This window comes from Octodon degus, unplaced genomic scaffold (assembly GCF_000260255.1).
Source record: "Octodon degus isolate 3935 unplaced genomic scaffold, OctDeg1.0 scaffold00177, whole genome shotgun sequence".
Taxonomy (NCBI): Eukaryota; Metazoa; Chordata; class Mammalia; order Rodentia; family Octodontidae; genus Octodon; species Octodon degus.
In genome coordinates, this window is record NW_004524753.1 from 4,338,404 (window position 1) to 4,355,701 (window position 17,298).

Sequence of the window (17,298 nt, forward strand, 5' to 3'; positions counted from 1 at the left end):
CAAATGTAGGGGTGTGTGTGTGTGTGTGTGTGTGTGTGTGTGTGTGTGTGTGTGTCCACAGTGTATATGGACAGGGCCAGCAACAAGAAGACAAAGCTAAGGTTGTAAAGTCGTGTTCTCTGCGTCCACGAAGAAGCCCACAATTTACCCGCTGTCTTCCTTCATTCCGGCACTACTGGGAGGTGCCAGTAGGAGGCGCCTTACCACAAGAGGACCCAATGTGTGATAGGCTGCTGCCGGGCTGGCTGGGCATCCGATACCAGCTCTGGTTCCTTTCCAAGACGTCGGCTCAGCACTATGTCCTTTGGAAGAGGAACCTGGATGCTGGGATCAAGGCACAGGCCAAGCAAACCCCAACGAAAATGCCACAGAGTACAAAATCTTAGTGTTTTTTTTTAAAAAACTACCTTAATAAGTTCCTCCCAGTGACTGGCAACTTAGCTCAATAGGAGTGCAGCTGTCTAGCATACGTGAGGCCCTGTAGGTTTAATCCCTAACATTACCTAACCCTCTCCCACAAAAAAAAAAAAAAAAGCTTCAAATTTTAAAACCAGACAAGCTCGTTCACATAAAGAGATAGAGAGCTACTATAATATTCAAATAATGGAACTAAACAAGAAAAGGGGGTACAGATGAATGTCCATTTTGTATCTGTGTATTCAAAATGGTTAGGATAGATGTATAGTTACATTCTCTTAATGAATAGAGGGATTTGTTCTAATGGTGTTTGTAAATAGGATATCATGTCCGCATCTTGTACAGCAATTAACCACTAGGAAGAATGTATGCAATATGTTAATTATTGAAACTGTCCTACCAATTTGGTTTGAAACTGTCTCATTGCTATTTGTTTCTCAATAAAATTATGGAAAAAATAAATAAATAAGTAAAAATAAATAAAAATAAAATTGAATGACATAGAGAGCTGGTGATTTAGCGCAGTGGCACAGTGCCCGCCTGGCAAACATGGGATCCTGAGTTAGATTCCTGGTACGGCCCCCCCAATAAAAATAAATACATAAGAAGATAGAATGATATTCTCATAAAAGGAAGAATGCAGAAAAAAATGCCTACCCTATAATCTCTTTGAAAAAAAACTTAATATATTTATGCTAAAATGAAATAAACTGATGTCAAACCAGGTGTGGTGGTGCATGCCCATAATTCCAGTCCTCTCTGAGGCCGAGGCAGGAGGATGACAGGTTCAGGGCCAGCCTAGGCAACTCAATGACATAATAAGACTCCATCTAAAAGGTTTTAAAAGGGAGAGATGTGGCTCAGTGCAGAAAACGATTCAGTCCCCAGTATTGAAAAAGTTTTTAAAAGGTAAGTCAAGAAGCAAGTGACACATTATGTGTTTCTATGTAACTATTTTTAATGTAATGGATTCAAATGTAAAATACCTTTTTGAGAAAATGTCCAAAATTATTCCATGTTGAAGATTAAAACTGTACCCATTACTTTCACCATACACTAAACTACATTGTATGTGGATCAAAAATCTAAATATTAAAATAGGACCATTAACAGATAGCTCAGCAGACTAAAGCACCTGCTTAGGCAGAGGCAGAGACTGGGTTCCAAACACCACCCCAACCCCCATGCTGGGCCAGCCCTGCCCCCGTGGTGAGCTGAGTCAGTGAAGGAGACTGGGCGTGGTGGCACACACCTGTAAAGCCCAGCACTTGGGAGGCTGAAAACAGGAGGATCACACAAAAAATCCCACAAAAAAAAAAAGAAACTAGAATAGGAAGTCCTATTTGACCCAGCTATTCCCCTTCTGGGTATCTTCCCAGAAGAATTAAAAACAGTATACCACAATGATATATGTGTACTCAAGTTTATAGCAGCGTAATTTTTAATCTTGGAAACAACCCAAATGCCCATGAGCTGAGTAATGGATAAAAAATATGTGATCTTTTTATACAGTGGAGTACTAGTAGGCCATAAAGAAGGATGCACTTGAGAGTTTTATAGATAAATGGGTGCAACTTGAGACCATACATGTAAGTGAAATAAATCAAACTGGCATGTATACACATCATATAGTCTCCCAAGTGTGAGAGGCAGAAAGTGTAAATAAGATTGAAAATGTACAGTAGATACTGTGAAATGGGAAGAAATTGTTCAAAAAGAAAGGGAAATTAGGATGCAGTAAAGCAGAAAAGAAGGAAGGGAAAAACAAACAAACAAACAAAAAAATATATATATGTAATAGTTAAGGTAATTATACTACTAATTTCTTTTAGTTCATCGAGAAGAAATGTTTGTGCTAATATTGTTTGGACAATTAAATGCCTGTATCATATACTCTGAGTAACTAATTTAAAGATAGCAATACAGAATATATTAACCACTGTTACCCTCCTATTATTTGGAAAATTTGTTTTATTTTTTCACTAAAATTGTTAAAGTCTGAAATTATTTTTTATATTCTATAATAATTTCCTATATCTAAAGCCACAGAAATTGAGAATAGTAAGAATATTTAAGGAGAATATATTTATAAAGGTATATAGATTAGAGAGAATACTTCTGAAAAATTAAAACTAATCAAATTTAGAATGAAATTTTAGTCTGGATGTATACGTCCTAAAAAATATTGAACAGAAAAATATAGTTCATTTATAAGGCTAGAAGAAATAAAGGAAGCTTTTAAAAATTCCAAATCTTAGGACTAGAGTGGAAAAACTAGTCTATTAAATAGTACAAAATGAAAATGATATAAATACTATTAAAAGATGAAAATGATCACGTTGGGTCAAGAATTAAATTCAACTATATGTATTTTCCATGAGACACAATTATACTAAATACCTACCTTCAGTAGTAGGGATTATGTTCTCCAGGTTTCAAGAGAGGTTTTTAGTTGACATTCTTTTCCCCAGAGACAGACACTAGGACAGGCCCATCTTGTTTTGTCTAAGATGTCAGGAATCATTCTTTAGTAGCTGTGAGGCCCTCACACATGTTGAGGTACTTAATAAAGTTGTAAAATTATTTACTGCAGGTTTCAAAAACCAAAAGCCAGTAATAAATTAGAAAAAAAAATTACCGTGTATTTGGAGGATGGAAGCCATGTAACCAAGCACAAAAAATAGTCTCTGGGTTCTCTGATAACCACTTTAAAAGGTAAATGTAATGGGTTACACAATTTTTGATAAATAGCAATGCGTCTGTTTTTCAGGAAAGTTGACTTTAATTCTGATTTTTGAAAAGCTTATTGATAGATCTTATTGTAAGAGGTATTTAACAATGCAATAGATACTATCTTTAATTCAACAAGACTCTTGCAAAAGAAAATATTTTATATATGACCATTTTTTAGGTCAATGATTAAAAAAACATCCTTCTTAGGTCCATTATGACTGAGAATTTGATAAAAGAAGGTTATCCTGTGGGAAGCCACAGAAAAATAATCCAAGTATGTGACTTCGGCTAAACGTAGCTTGATATGAACATTAGGTATGAAAGAATCAGAATTATTGCCACGCTGTGTATCTTTCTTCATTGTACACGCAAGCACGTGAGTGTATGCATACGTAACACGTACCCCAGTCTCACACTGTTAGGTTCACGTTGCCCTCGGGGTAATGAGATAAATCCTCATCCAGATGCCTAGGACTTGTCTGGCCAGATCCTGCCTACTTCTTGGCCTCACCCTGAGGATCCCTTGACTATTCTGTTCCTCCTACTTGTCACTTGACCCAGTCTGCCATATGCTATATCCTTGACCTAGACTCTTTATTCTTTATGTGGGAGGTCAGGCAAACAAATGAAAATTGCATGCATAAGGTATGTTTTTGGAAAATAATGTGCCTTAGTTACCTTTCTCTTTTGCTGGGACAAAATACTCAACACCCAAAATTAAGGAAGGAAAAGTTTTTTAGCTCAAAATTGTGGAGGTTTCAGTCCATACTCAGCTGGCTCCAAGACAGAGTGGCATGTGGCAGAGAGCAACAGTTCATGACAGCAGAAAAGGGTGAAAGCAGCAAGAGCAAAAGGGAGGAGCAGTTTCAGGGAGCAAATCTCTTCCTCTCCCTTATATTGTGTCCACACGGTGCACCCATAATCCCAGAATTGGGTCATGAATTAATCACAAACTCGAGAAGCCCACTCTATGACTACGTGAGTCTTTGGGGGCACCCCTAGACACAAACTGTAACGTAATATTTTAAACCTTTTGATGAATAGAAACATGCAATTATATTAATACCGTTTTGCCTAAAATAGTTTTAGGACATGAACAGAACACAAGGGGACCTAAGTAAGATCTCAGTGGCTTAAATAAATCAGTTATACTTAGTCAAATGCGTAAAAAGGGTCTGAGTAAGTAGCTCCCTGTCATCTTATTTATTCATTTCATTCTCATTTAGGAAACACATTTTTCATAAAGTAATTATAGGCTTTAGTGTGGCCTCTGGCCTCTATCTAAATTACCACATTTTTTTTAAGTACTACAGATCAAATCCACGACCTTGTGTACACTAAGCTGTAGCCCCAGCCCCACAGGATTTTACTTAGCAGAATTTTCCATGTTCTCCATCAAATACCTGGAGGCATTCAATAGATCCTTCTTTTGAGTTAATACACAATAACTTAACATTATTAAAGAATATGTTTAAATTACTTATTTATTTATTTGGTACAGGGTCTTGCTATGCAGCTCAGACTCCTAGTGATCCTCCTGTCTCAGCTTCCCCAGTGCTGGGATTATAGGTGTGCACCACCATGCCCGATTTCAATGGCCCGCATGGCACACCAGGGCTCCGGGGCTGGCACAGCATGAGGCACCGGGTGTCAAACTCAAGTCCTTGTGCTTGCTAGGCTGGCGCTTAGACCGCTGAGCTATTTTAAAATTAAAGAGTATTTTAAAATTAAGAGATCTTTAGGCTGGAGGAACTTGGAGGCATCTTGTAGCTAGCTCAGGCCACTTACGCTTCTCAGTCAGCTGAGGACAAACCTTTATCCTCTTTATTGAAGATCTTCTGAGAAAGGGTCTTGGGGAACAGGGGTCTCAATGCCCTGCTTACTTGCCTTTTTTGCAGAACATATGACCACCACACCTACTTGTAATCATCCCTGTTAAAGTCATTGCATAACATCAGCAAATACATTAAATTTCCTAGTACAAAAGGTAGAGAATACAGTAGGAACACTCCAGGGGATGGATGGATCATCTCCAAGTCACGATTCTACCATGATAAATGTATCTCTTTTTCTTGCTATGCGTAGAATATGATGAACTTTCGTGCATTCACCAAAGGCCCCCTTTTAAATCTCTTCTTGTTCTATTCTTGCCTTAAATGTTGCTTTCGAAGACTTCACTTTCAGCTAACTTCTGTTTAGACCCTATACACTCTCCTTAGCTGATCTTCGCTACTTCCCGCGTCTCTTTCTCCCAGCGCACAGATCTCCTAAGGTCCTCATGTGCCCAGGGAAGGGCTTGTGCACATCCTTGTCTAGCCAAAGGCCCTCTGAAAGCTGTATCTCTAAGTCTGAACTTCCCACCTTAGAAGTCTCCAGCCCTCCTTGAGCTAAACTCTACTAAGTACCACTAGCACTGCCCAATTGAAACCATGAAAATCATCCTTTTATTTCTTTCCTTTATCCTCATCATAGACAGGAAATGACCATGTCCTACTATTCTACTTCCTAAAAATTAGCCATCACTGTTCCTTACTTCCCGCCCTCATTATCACTGACTTGCTTCAGTCTTCAACACCCACTGCCTTCTGACTTGGCACTATTTTTCTAGAATCCTAAGCTCCTTGTAGTCACCCAGTACACATTTCCCCTCCTACTGCCAGATGTTTGTACGTGGTATCCCTTTCTCCCGGAACACCCTCCAAGCGGCCTACACACTTAACAAATAACACCCTCTTCTCTTTGTCTCAGCTCAGCTCCTGAGTCTATGCAGCCTTGCCTCTCACTCTGGGTCCAAAGGGATGCTGAGCAGCAGCCTCAACCCACCCCCATGTCATGCAGACCTCGCCTGATGGATGCTTGGGGGCACGATGGTTCTGCATTTGCTTTTCCCATGAGTGCCCGTGCATAGACAAGCACATGTCCATGAGTGCAAAAGTGGGACCCTCTCAAAAGAAAAATGTTGAATGACAAGAACACTTCTGTGATATAAACTACAACTCTAGTGTCACAAAATCCTTGGATTATTGTGAGCTGGCTGTTTGGAATCCCATAATTCACTGAGAAATGATTTTCATTTGAAAGATGCCAAGGGTCCCCATGTCCCATCTGTCAGAAGCCAGCTCCAGCACCTGGATTCTCTCAGTAGAGCTGCTGTTTGGGGTTTGGGCTGCCTTTCCAGAAAGCCCCACTCACATCCCTGCAAGGGTAGCATAGACACCTTTCCATGGCTTCCCAGTAGTCCAAACCAGGAAGGTGTCACTAACAGGGAAGCCCAGCCCAGCCCCAAAGGGCCTTTTTCCTTTCTATTCTCTTTATAAGCTGTTTTCTTTGCAAGCACTGTTTTGCCTACCACATGGTTTGTTTCCCTTGGCCAAAGGAGGCCACCTCAAGTCATAGATGCTGCTCTTTACACTGGCCCTGTCATTTAAACCTTTGTGTGGCTGAAGAGTCAGGTTGCTGCCTGTGATGGAAAGAAGCTTGCTTGCTGACCGATGGCATCCTGGTGACACCTGCTCGCCAGCCTCTGCGAGCTTGGCGGTGGACGGGGACAAAAGACCCCTTTGGTGCTCTACACGCTTAACAAATAACGCCCTCTTCTCTTTGTCTCAGCTCAGCTCCTGAGTCTGTGTAGCCTTGCCTCGCACCCCAGGTCCAAGGGGATGCTGAGCCGCAGCCCCACCCAACTGTGAAGAACAGCTGCACCAGAAGGAGTTCAGTGATACAGTTAGAGGCCAGTTCGTCAGCTAAGTCAGTTCCCAAAACGGTGACAGCCATGTTAGTCCTGGCTGCATAATTCTAATCGCAGAGCTAATCTAGGTGCAGGTTGTCTCCCTCCTTTGTGTCTGGATGGTAATGATTTGGAGCAGGTGTTTCTGTCTCCAGACCCTTGTCGCCTCCCTTTCTTCACAGAAGCCTTCTCACTCATTCTCCATTCAGGTCATCAGGTGCTGTTTGGACCAGGCCACCCATCCCAAGGCTTTGTGTGGCGGGGGAGTGGTCAGCAGATGCTGCTTACTTCTTATTGAAGTTGATTTTGCTCTCTTAAAAGCACAAGGTGAACTCAAACACAGCACTCAAACTGTCTTGCTTTTTATAGGTAAACAAAATCAAAACCCCTAAGCAAATAGACGAGCTGATTGAAATCGAGAGTGACACCGGAACTTGGTACCGGAGGTGTTTTGTTCGGATCCGCACAGAACTGTATGGAGTAAGTCCTAAGTCCCGCGGGTCCATGTGTCAGCTTTGCTTGGGCTCAGGCAGCAGAGGGGCTGTCACTGTCCCACCAGCAGGGCTCCTCCTACCCCACCCAGACCCCCTGGCTCCTAGGGTGGGACCTGGCGATGGGCCCCTCTGCGTGGCCCATCTTTGGAAGGAAGACGTCAGGCCAGGAGTCAAGCAGTGTAGGCTACCCTAGATCCCTGGGCCTCTCTGAAGCCAAAAAGTGAGTTCCAGTATTTGGCTCCCTGGGGCCTTATGCTTTTACATTTTGAGTTAAAATGAATTCAGTGCCATAAAAACTCAACTGTTTAATAATTTGATGGAAAGAGTAAGGTTGACTGACTGTGAGAAAACTAACTCTCTACTATTTCACAGATTTGGCTGACTTTTATGAGATGTTTCAACTACCCTGTGAGGGAAAACACAATAAAGCTTACGATTGTTTGGTTCACCCTATCCTTTGGGTAAGTAATATTTAAACTCTTGGGGCCATGAAATGTTCCCTCCCAGTCCCCAGTCATGTCTCTGGCTTTTCTTACACTGCTTGGTGCTGTTCGCCTGCAGGGAGGGAGTGTTTTGTTCCATTGTGATTTGTTGACAATTATAGTTTTTCTAAACCAGTGATATCATTTCTACTAAAAACATGACCTGGCAAAACAAATGATATTGCAAAGTCAGTACAGCCCTGGTGGTCACCCTGGGACCCTGGGACAGTCCACTGTCTTTCTCTCCTTGGCTGCCCCAACCATAGCAGCATGTTCGTTTTTGCCATCCTTCAACAGCCAGGCAGTCTCCAGCCCATGCACTGGCTCTGCCCCTGCCTGGACACTTGCCCAGTGCCTCTGCCACATGTCCTCACCTCCTTCTGGCCCTTCCTCAGTGACACCATCCCAGTGACCTTTCTTCCTTTTTTTTTTTTTTTTTGGTGGTGGTGGTGATATCAGGGATCGAACTCAGGACCTTGCGTTTGCAGGCAAGCACGTATTCCACCGAGCTATCTCCCTGGCCCCTCTTCCTTTTAACTGCAGCCCCTCTGCACCCCCTGGTCCTTGCTCAGCTTTGTGATTCCCAATGGCATTTTCCACCTTCTGCTATGCAAAAGGCTTCTCTACTCTAACAAAGAATAGTGCTCTGGCTTCTGGCTTTAAGAAAAGAGGAAATAGGGAGATAAGTTTAGGATTTTCTTTTTTTTTTTCTAACAATTCACAATTCCACTTTAAAATGTGTGTGATGGCCAGCAAGATAGGTCAGCAGACTAAGCACCTGCTTAGGCAAGCACAGGGGCCAGGGTTCAATCCCTGGCACCACAGCTGAGCCAGCGACCAAGTCTGGGTGTGGTGGCGGACACCTGTAATCCCAGCACTGGGGAGGCTAAAACCAGGAGGATCAGTACCAGTTCAAGCTGCATAGTGAGACCCTGCACACACACACAAAAAAAATGTGTGTGTGTGCAGCTTGACTATTGCCTGCAAAGATGGTCAGATGATTCCGCCCCGCTAGGACAGTAGGCCTCAGCATTTATCCTGCAGGCTGTCTCTCTTTCGCTAAGACAGGCAGGTGATCAGAGATGACTCTTTCTGGAGCTGGCTGAGGTATCGCATGGGGACAGGAGGACGCTGGAGTCCGTGTCCTAAGCAAGAGCTGCGCTGCGTGAGTGCTCAGCCGTGCGACCCAGGTCCTCATTTCCAGTTCTGAATTGGTTTAGAATATCTCTCATCCACCATCTACAAGTTCTACGAACCTTGAGTGAAAGGAAGGCCTGAAAACAGATACATCAGGTGATGATGGTGTGCTAAGCACAGGGTTAGGGACCGAGAGGGAGGCCCTCGCTCTAGGAGTGAGAGCTTGCGTGCTCATCGGTGTTTACCTTCTCAGTGGACTCATTTTTGGGGCCAGTTCTGAAATTTTAGCATGTCCTGCCTCCTGTCTCCCTGAAGCTGAACTGTGCCTAATGTCTTGGATGCTCAGCAAGTGCTGAGTAATGAAGAATTAGCGGTCACTGACGGGGACTTTCTAGGGCAGTGTATGTCCTTTGGGGTTGCCATGGGCAAGTGTTTGCCCTTTGTGTGTGGCTAGCGCACCATGCACAGCTGTTGTTGTACCCAGGTTACTCCTTAAGTAGCTCCCTGTCATAATTAGGTGATGAAATGACTCACACTGCCCTTTGAGTACCTCAATGTGCCAGATATCTTGCTCCCCATTTAATCTGAGCAGTCTCCAGGGAAGGAGGCACTGTACCATTGTTCCAGGGTTAGAAGTGGGTGACACAGGCTTAGCTGACTGGCCCAGGACTTGACAAGTGGCCAGGCCAGGACTCCAACCCAATCTTCCTATAGTGGCTGTGTTTGTAACCACTTCTTTCCTTGTACAGCCGAGGTCACCAGGCACACCCCAGACCAGGGCTCCCCAAACTTGCACATGCTTCTACTCCTAGGTCTCAGTTCATCCAGTCTGGATGGGGATGAGTTCATAGGCTTTGTCTAGAGATCCCACTTTGAGAACTTCTATACTACATTAAAGTGGAAATGTCCAGTAGAAATATAGTGTGAACCGTGTATCCTGGTAGCCACACTCCAAAAAGCAAAGTAAAAGAAGCAGGTGAAATGAATGTTAATACTGTATTTTATTCAGTTCATTAAGTCCAAAGAGATATGATTTTAAGATATAACCAATATATAAAATACAAATAGTTGGCTTTACATTCTGTTTTTAGAAGCCTTTAAACCCCTGGTATTCTGCATGGATAGCATGTCTCCTTTGGGACCACCCACTTTTCAGCTGCCCAGTGGCAGCAAGGGGTCAGTGGCCACTGAATGAACAGCACAAGAGCTTGATGACCTATGTGTTAGGGGACCAGGGGCAGATGGTGGAAGTGATCTGAATTTTCAGAGAGTAACCTGAATGTCCCTTCCTGCAGCCTTGAACCATGTTGGGAAGTGGGGCTCTGCACCCCCCTGGCAGGATCACAGTAGTGTAGGAACCCAGAAAGTTTCTCCACTAGCAGTGGAGGTCATTCTATAAGGCTGTCACCCTTCTTGGGTGCCAGGGGTTTGTACCCTTAGAGTAGGAGGAAGTGGGGTTTCTCAGTGCAGCCTGGTTAGTAAGAATGACCAGGGGCCAGGGTGTTGGGCATCTTGGTCCACTTGTGCTGCTGTAACAAAATACCACAGACTTCAGTAAACTGACCTCTCTAGTTTCTGAAGTTGGGGAAGTCCAAGAGTGTCCAGTACTGCCAAGTCTGTGTCCGGGATGGCACTCTCTGCCGTGTCCTCCACTCGGGACAAATTCTGTCTCAACAGTGCAGAGACAGAGGGGTGAGATGGAAAGAGGGGGCTCCTTCACACAGCTGTTATATAATACTAATTATATGATGCTAATTAGCTGTTATATGTGTGGGTATAGCATGGGATTCTTGCTCAATCTCTAGAATTCAGGGATTTCATACTTGGGGGTTGCCAGCTAACTGTGCCATCTCTCTAGCTTGAGTTTTGCAGAGTAATCTTATAGGAGATGGGGTGCCTCTAGCTGCTATGAGTTGATTCTTTCAGATGCTAGAGGGAGCCACTCAGGGCTGGAACGATTGTCCCTGAAAACATCAAGAGGTACTTCTCACCAAAATGTGCCAGGGCCTTTGTAAGTGCGTGTTTCTTTGTCTTGGCAGGTACTATGGATTATCAGTGTGGTTCCCTGATGTCATTAAACATCTGCAGTCCGATGAATATGCACTGCTAACCAGAAATGTGCAAAAAGATAAATATGCCAATTTCAGCATTAACTTTACAATGGAAAATCAGATTCATACTGGAATGGAATACGACAATGGCAGGTCCGGAAACTTTGAAATAATTAATTATGCTACCTATTCACAAAGTCTGATCTCTTATTAGTATTCACTGCATTAAATCTGTGGGGTTTGTTTTGTCTTTTAGATTTTACACTTACTCATTTTCAGGCTAAATGATAATACTTCCAGATGGGCTCCAAGATACCTATGTTAGAGTTCCCTCACTTAAAGCTACTTCTAAAACTGAATTGTCTCACTTTTATTAAGTAGCGAACAGGCTCGTGTGAAAAGAAAAGTTGGAGAGATCCTATGTAGCAATGGAAATAAATTAAGAAAAAGAAAACTAAGATGGGCAAGGGAGTTATTTACCCAGAGAATAAACCTGGAGTGTAGTTTGAGGAGCCTTCCATTCCTGAGAAAGGCACTGCTTTGCAGAACGATTCCCCTACCTCCTATGCTCCTAAGTTCCTAAGTGGAACTCAGTTGTATGAGGGCGGATTTCCATTAGAGAATTGGAATGACTCCCTGAGTTAAAGTCTTTGAAAATACCACAAGTGGTACCGAGGAAAGCTGCTGAGGGTGGGACCCTGGGCTAGGGGTAGGGGCAGTCCAGGTGCATTATTATGGAAAGGGCAAGGGTGGAGGAGGGACGCAGATCCCTTTATGGGCTGTCTGAGAAAATCAGCATTGGTGTGAGTTCAGGACAGTTTTCATTCCTGTGCAATGGCCCCAACCTCAAAATGATGAAAGTGAAATCCAAAGTAATTGAACAAAATTCTCCAAAGCAAAAACCAGTTCGAAAAGATAAAAGAAAAAAAAAAACAACCTTCTGTGTGACCCAAAGGAGTGTTACTGACCAAGCAGTCATTGTTCTAGTTAGTGATTCATTGAGGGCCTTACCTAACCATTGTTGCAGCCAGGTAAGATCAGCTTCCCTCTCCTACCTCAAATCCTGGCTTAAATCCAAGCTTGTAATTTACAAAAACCTTACCATCAAATGCTCTGTAATTTGCTCCTGTAATTCTAGAGTAAAACTTTACTTTATTAAAAAGGTATTGTTAATCCCTTAGCTATTTCTAGTGTGTGTGTGTGTGTGTGTGTGTGTGTGTGTGTGTGTGTGTGTGATAGTTCCCATAATTGATTAAAGTTCTAAGCTAGATAGTCAGCAATCACTTGGAATTGTTTTTACCTTAGCAATGCAATGATTAATGATTTTAATAATACTATATTAAAATCCTTGAAAGATATATGTAGTGCATATTTACTTTTTTTAGTCCTGGAAAAAAGGTTCTTTGTTTTAGAGAAAGTTAAAATACCACAGGCTGACTCATTTTTTAAAAAACCAGAGCTTCCCTCCTCCAGTGGTACAAAAGCAGCCTGCCCCCTACCCTGTGCACACTGCCAGAGGAGACCCTGCAGATGGATCACAGAGACAGTACCCTGTGGCTCTCACTGGGCAGAGTAACTCAATGGTTTGGGGGACTGCTTCTTTCTTCAGTCTATTGAATTTTGTATTATGCATGTATATTGACCATTGAAAACTACAACCACCTCAGCTGAAAAAAGGAAAAAAAAAAAACTAAAAGTGCCTACCTTTTCCAAATTCAGTCCCAATTAAACAAAAGAAAAGTATAATCTTCTAGCCTCCTCTTTTAGTGCATTTTGATGGTTCTACTCTGAAGCCCTGAAGTGGAAATTGAGACGAGTTAAATTTTTAGGCTGGCTGGGCTTCACGGCCATGGGACGCTTTCACTGGTAGATGCAGTCTGGCATTCTGCTCCTAAGTTTAAAGGAAGTTGGTTGTTAGTGGATCACTTTGAAGTCATCTCACCAGCCTGGAGGGCTTAGCTCCTCTCTGACCCACTTGGCATTAGGGTAGCTGTGCAAGCATTTGCCTCTCCAGGACTGGCTAAGGGTCCACCCCCAGACTGACCGTGGAGTACCAAGGCCCTTCAGTGCGTACTCACACACATCACAGTCAGGCCTTTCAGTGCAGAATTGCAGACTGTCCACAGATGTTATAGCTGTTATGGCACTTACAACCCTGTCTTGTAATGCTCCAAGATATACCCTAGCACCTTTCATCATTCTACACATTTCCAAAATGAGCAGAACTCTTGTAATTCTCTGTCTCAAGCAATATCTGAAGGCCGAGTGTGATGGTGCACACCTCTGATCCCAGCACTCAGGAGGCTGACCCAGGAGGATCACTGTGAGTTCGAGGCCAGCCTGGGCTGCAAAGTGAGCTCAGGCCAGCTTGATCTACACAGTGAAACCCTGTCTGCAAAAGACAAAAAGAATCAAGCAGTATCTGCTGACTGTGTAAAAGAAGTAGTCTTGGAAATGAGAATGACCTATGTTTTTTTCCAACAGAAACAGTCAATCTTCACATAATCAAGCCCAGTCCCTACACTCTCTCCAGGATCATTGCAATTCCCTTTACTATAGTGAAGGACAGGCTACAGGCTTTCATGAAAAGTTCAGGGAGCTGAAGGTGTGACTCAGTGGCAGAGTGCTTGCCGGGCATGTGCAAGGCCCTAGGTTCCAAGGCAAAAGGGAAGAGGGGAGCATTTGCCAATTCCAAAGCCCGTGTCCTTTACAGTTAAGGAAGCCTACAGAATAGCACCACATCTCTAAACCTGTTTGACAGCTTTGAACTCTAATGGACACAAGTTGTTCACATAACTGTTGTATGTGTGTTGGACAGATTCCTAGGGGTCAAGTTCAAATCCGTAACCTTCAAAGACTCAGTGTTTAAATCCTGCACGTTTGAGGATGTGACGTCAGTCAACACTTACTTCAAGAACTGCACATTTATTGATACCATTTTTGACAACACAGGTAGGTGGGCTGCCCAGCGCTGTCTCAGGCTGGGGTCCTTTCAGAGGACCCCAGAAATATGATAACCATGTGATGGTGTAGCCATGGGCTTGCAGGATGTGAAAATTAAAGTGTAAATGAGCCAAGCGTGGTGGTACATGCCTGGAATCCCAGCACTTGGGAGGCTGAGGCAGGAGGATCACTGCGAGTTCAAGTCCAGCATGAACTATCTAGTGAGCTAAACACCAACCTGCAGAGCAAAGTCCTTATCACAATAAATAAATAAATAAATAAATAAATAAATAAATTGCAAATGAATAGACTAAGCCAGGAGAATGCAAATTCAAGTCTAGCTTAGGCACAACTAGTCTAGCTTTTGAAACTGTGTCAAAATGAAAAAGAAAAAGGCCTGAGGATGTTACCTCAGTGCTAATGCCCAAGGTTCAATCCTCAGCTTTGAAAAAAAGAAACAGAAAAGGAAGGAAAAAAAGAAAGAAAGAACCTGATTCTTCAGTGAATCAGGTTGAACCAGAGACAAGCTTTATTGCTTTTCTTCGTTAGATTTAAATGCAACTTGTGCTGCCTGAGTTCAAAGCTCAGAAAAAATTTAAAAGCTTCTGAGTAATAATTTCATCTGTAGTTTTATATCTGGCACTGTAAAATAGAACTCGAAACTTAGTTTTGTTGAGTACATAGCAATAACTTCCCTCAAAAGTGACAGAATATGTATATCTGAGCCCCAGGAAGGAAGGAGCCCCATTTTTTTATAAGACAGAAGAGGAGGAATTAAACATTGTTGGAAGTATAAAGATCTGCATTCTCTCTTTGTGCTTTTTTCTCTTTTTTGTGTTTTAATATAAAAGACCCATGGCCAGAATAGATAGGGAGCTGGTACGTAGCGGCTAAAGAGCTCCCTTATCTTTTTAGAGGTGCACTTTAAGTAATTTTTTAATTTAAATATACTGCCTTTGTGATTTGGTTAGTGACAAGCAGACAAAGCTGAGCATACGTCCCGAAGCTGCCAGTAACTGGTTTAAGAAGCCAGAACGTGTTTTTGACTCCAAAAACTGGGGGTCATGGATGCCAGGCCTGACCGCACAGTCCACAGAGCCCCGACTGTGCTTGCTCAGGCGCTGTCAGTACAACCCAGAGACGAGGAAGCTGGCGGGAAGCTGCGCAGACATTGGTGCAGCCACTGCTCTGCCTTGTCTCCTGCTGGGGGAGTCAGACACCAGTCTCCGACGTCGTTTTCCCGAGAGAAGAGGCTTAGAAAATTCCAGTCCTGTGGCCACAGTTACAGAACTGGTAATAGTAATGGCTGATGCTTGAAGCCAGTTTATCTGATTTCCAAGCCCTCTTTAATACACATGCACATACATGTGCATGCAACACACACACACACACACACATGCGCGCGCGCGCACACACACACACACACATGCTCACGCACTGGTCCTATAAAATGAATCCAGAATAGGAACCTGGAGCCGCTACTATGTCTACTTGGGTACTCTTCATGGTACTCAGACGAGCCAGCTCCTCGCAGCTCCAAAGGAGAATGAGGTCCGGTGTTTTTGATTTTGTTTTTGTTTTTGTTTTTGTTTGAGACAGGGTCTCACTATGTTGTCCAGGCTGTACTTGAACTCACTCTAGCCCAGATTGGCCTCAAACACAGCAATCTTTCTGCCTCAGTCTCCTGAGCTCTGGGATTATAGCCGTGGTGTCTTTGATTTTATACAGTGCTATCTAGCCAGGTGTATGACTCTTGTAACGCCAGCATTCTGGGAGGCTGAGACAGGAGGATCAAGAGTAGAGCTTAGCCTTTGCAACTTACTGCTTTAGCCAGACCCTTTCTTGAAAGAGACAGAGAGAGAGAGAGAGAGAGAGAGAGAGAGAGAGAGAGAGAGAGAGAAAGAAAGAAAAAAGAAAGAAAGAAAGAAAGAAAGAAAGAAAGAAAGAAAGAAAGAAAGAAAGAAAGAAAGAAAGAAAGAAAGAAAGAAAAATGGGCTGGGGTGTAGCTCAGGGTGAAGGCCCTTGGTTCAATCCCCAGTAACTTAAAACAAAACAAAGACATTGCTGCCTGTCACCAGTCTTCTAGCCCATCAACCTTAGAAAACCACCTTTCTCTTTGACAGATCTTGCCCAGCTGGGAGATGAGAGCTTTGATTCTCAAGCTCTTGGAAGCTCTTGCACAGATTCAAATTAGGAAAAAAAAAAAAAAAGTCTTAGCGGTAAGAGCTTAGAGACCTTCAGGATGAGGCTGACCTGGTTCTACAGTGGGTTCCTCTATGTGGCCCTTAAATTACAAGGTCGGCCTCGGAGGCCCAAGGAAAGCCCTGCCGCTTCTCTAGTGGAATAAGGTCAACGTGTGGGTATTGTAGAGCAAATTGTGTTGACCAATGCAGTGTGGAAGCTATTAGGACTACAATAATGACCTTTGTATAACATGGTATTTAAAGCAAAGGAATATTGTAAAGGAGTAAGCAAGCGAAACAATCAGCAATGGCCAATCGTAGGGAATCAGAAGACAACTGGGCTCTTTAACTTCATTTACTCCTTCACTCAACAGTTGTTCCTGCTGAACGTGTTGGAGCAACCCCAGAACTCGGGAGGCTGAGGCAGGACTGCAGTGAGTTCCAGGCCAGCCTAGGCTACATAGGGAGACCCTCAAGAACAGTTATGTCTTCCTTCTGCTACTTTCTAACACAAAGTCCAGAACAGTCCAAGGCCCTGAGGTTGTCAAGAAAGTCACCACGATGACCCGGGTTTTTAGTAGGTTTTGTGGACCAGGGACTCACTACCTACTCTGCTAAGAGCTTTGATGAATTCTCTTGTTCTTCCTGCAGACTTTGAGCCATATAAGTTCATTGACAGTGACTTTCAGAACTGCTCCTTCTCTCACAACAAGACGGGGTGCCAGGTCACCTTTGATGACGACTACAGTGCCTACTGGATCTACTTCGTCAATTTCCTGGGGACGCTGGCGGTGCTGCCGGGGAATATCGTGTCTGCCCTGCTAATGGACCGGATCGGGCGCCTCACCATGCTTGGTATGTGTGGGGGCTGGCCCTGAGCGGGAAGAGAGATCACTAGCCTCCTCAGGCTCCGTGCCCCCGAGAGTTTGGCCCAGGCAGGCAGGTACTTAGGCCTTCGACTTGGGCTAAACTGTCCTAAAGAGGGTGTCTAATGCCGCTGCAGCCGTCCTAGGTGGACGCTCGCTCACTGGCTCCGGAGCTTCGCGCAGCCTGACTGCAGCCGCTCCATGAAGTCAGGGCCTCACTCCGCAGGGAGCTGAAAGTGCTGCTTTTTCCATGTCTGCACCCTCC

The 17,298-nt window shown here is 43.6% G+C and overlaps 1 protein-coding gene across 1 annotated transcript in view; it reads left to right on the forward strand.

Moving 5' to 3' along the window:
* Positions 1-17,298, forward strand: part of Sv2c (synaptic vesicle glycoprotein 2C) — a 230,291-nt gene that overhangs the window by 200,435 nt on the left and 12,558 nt on the right. Inside the window, exons 7-11 of the mRNA XM_023703655.1 lie at positions 7,247-7,357; positions 7,744-7,832; positions 11,030-11,194; positions 13,860-13,993; positions 16,819-17,022. Of these exons, the coding sequence (XP_023559423.1) occupies positions 7,247-7,357; positions 7,744-7,832; positions 11,030-11,194; positions 13,860-13,993; positions 16,819-17,022 (703 nt within the window). The remainder of the gene's footprint in view (positions 1-7,246; positions 7,358-7,743; positions 7,833-11,029; positions 11,195-13,859; positions 13,994-16,818; positions 17,023-17,298) is intronic.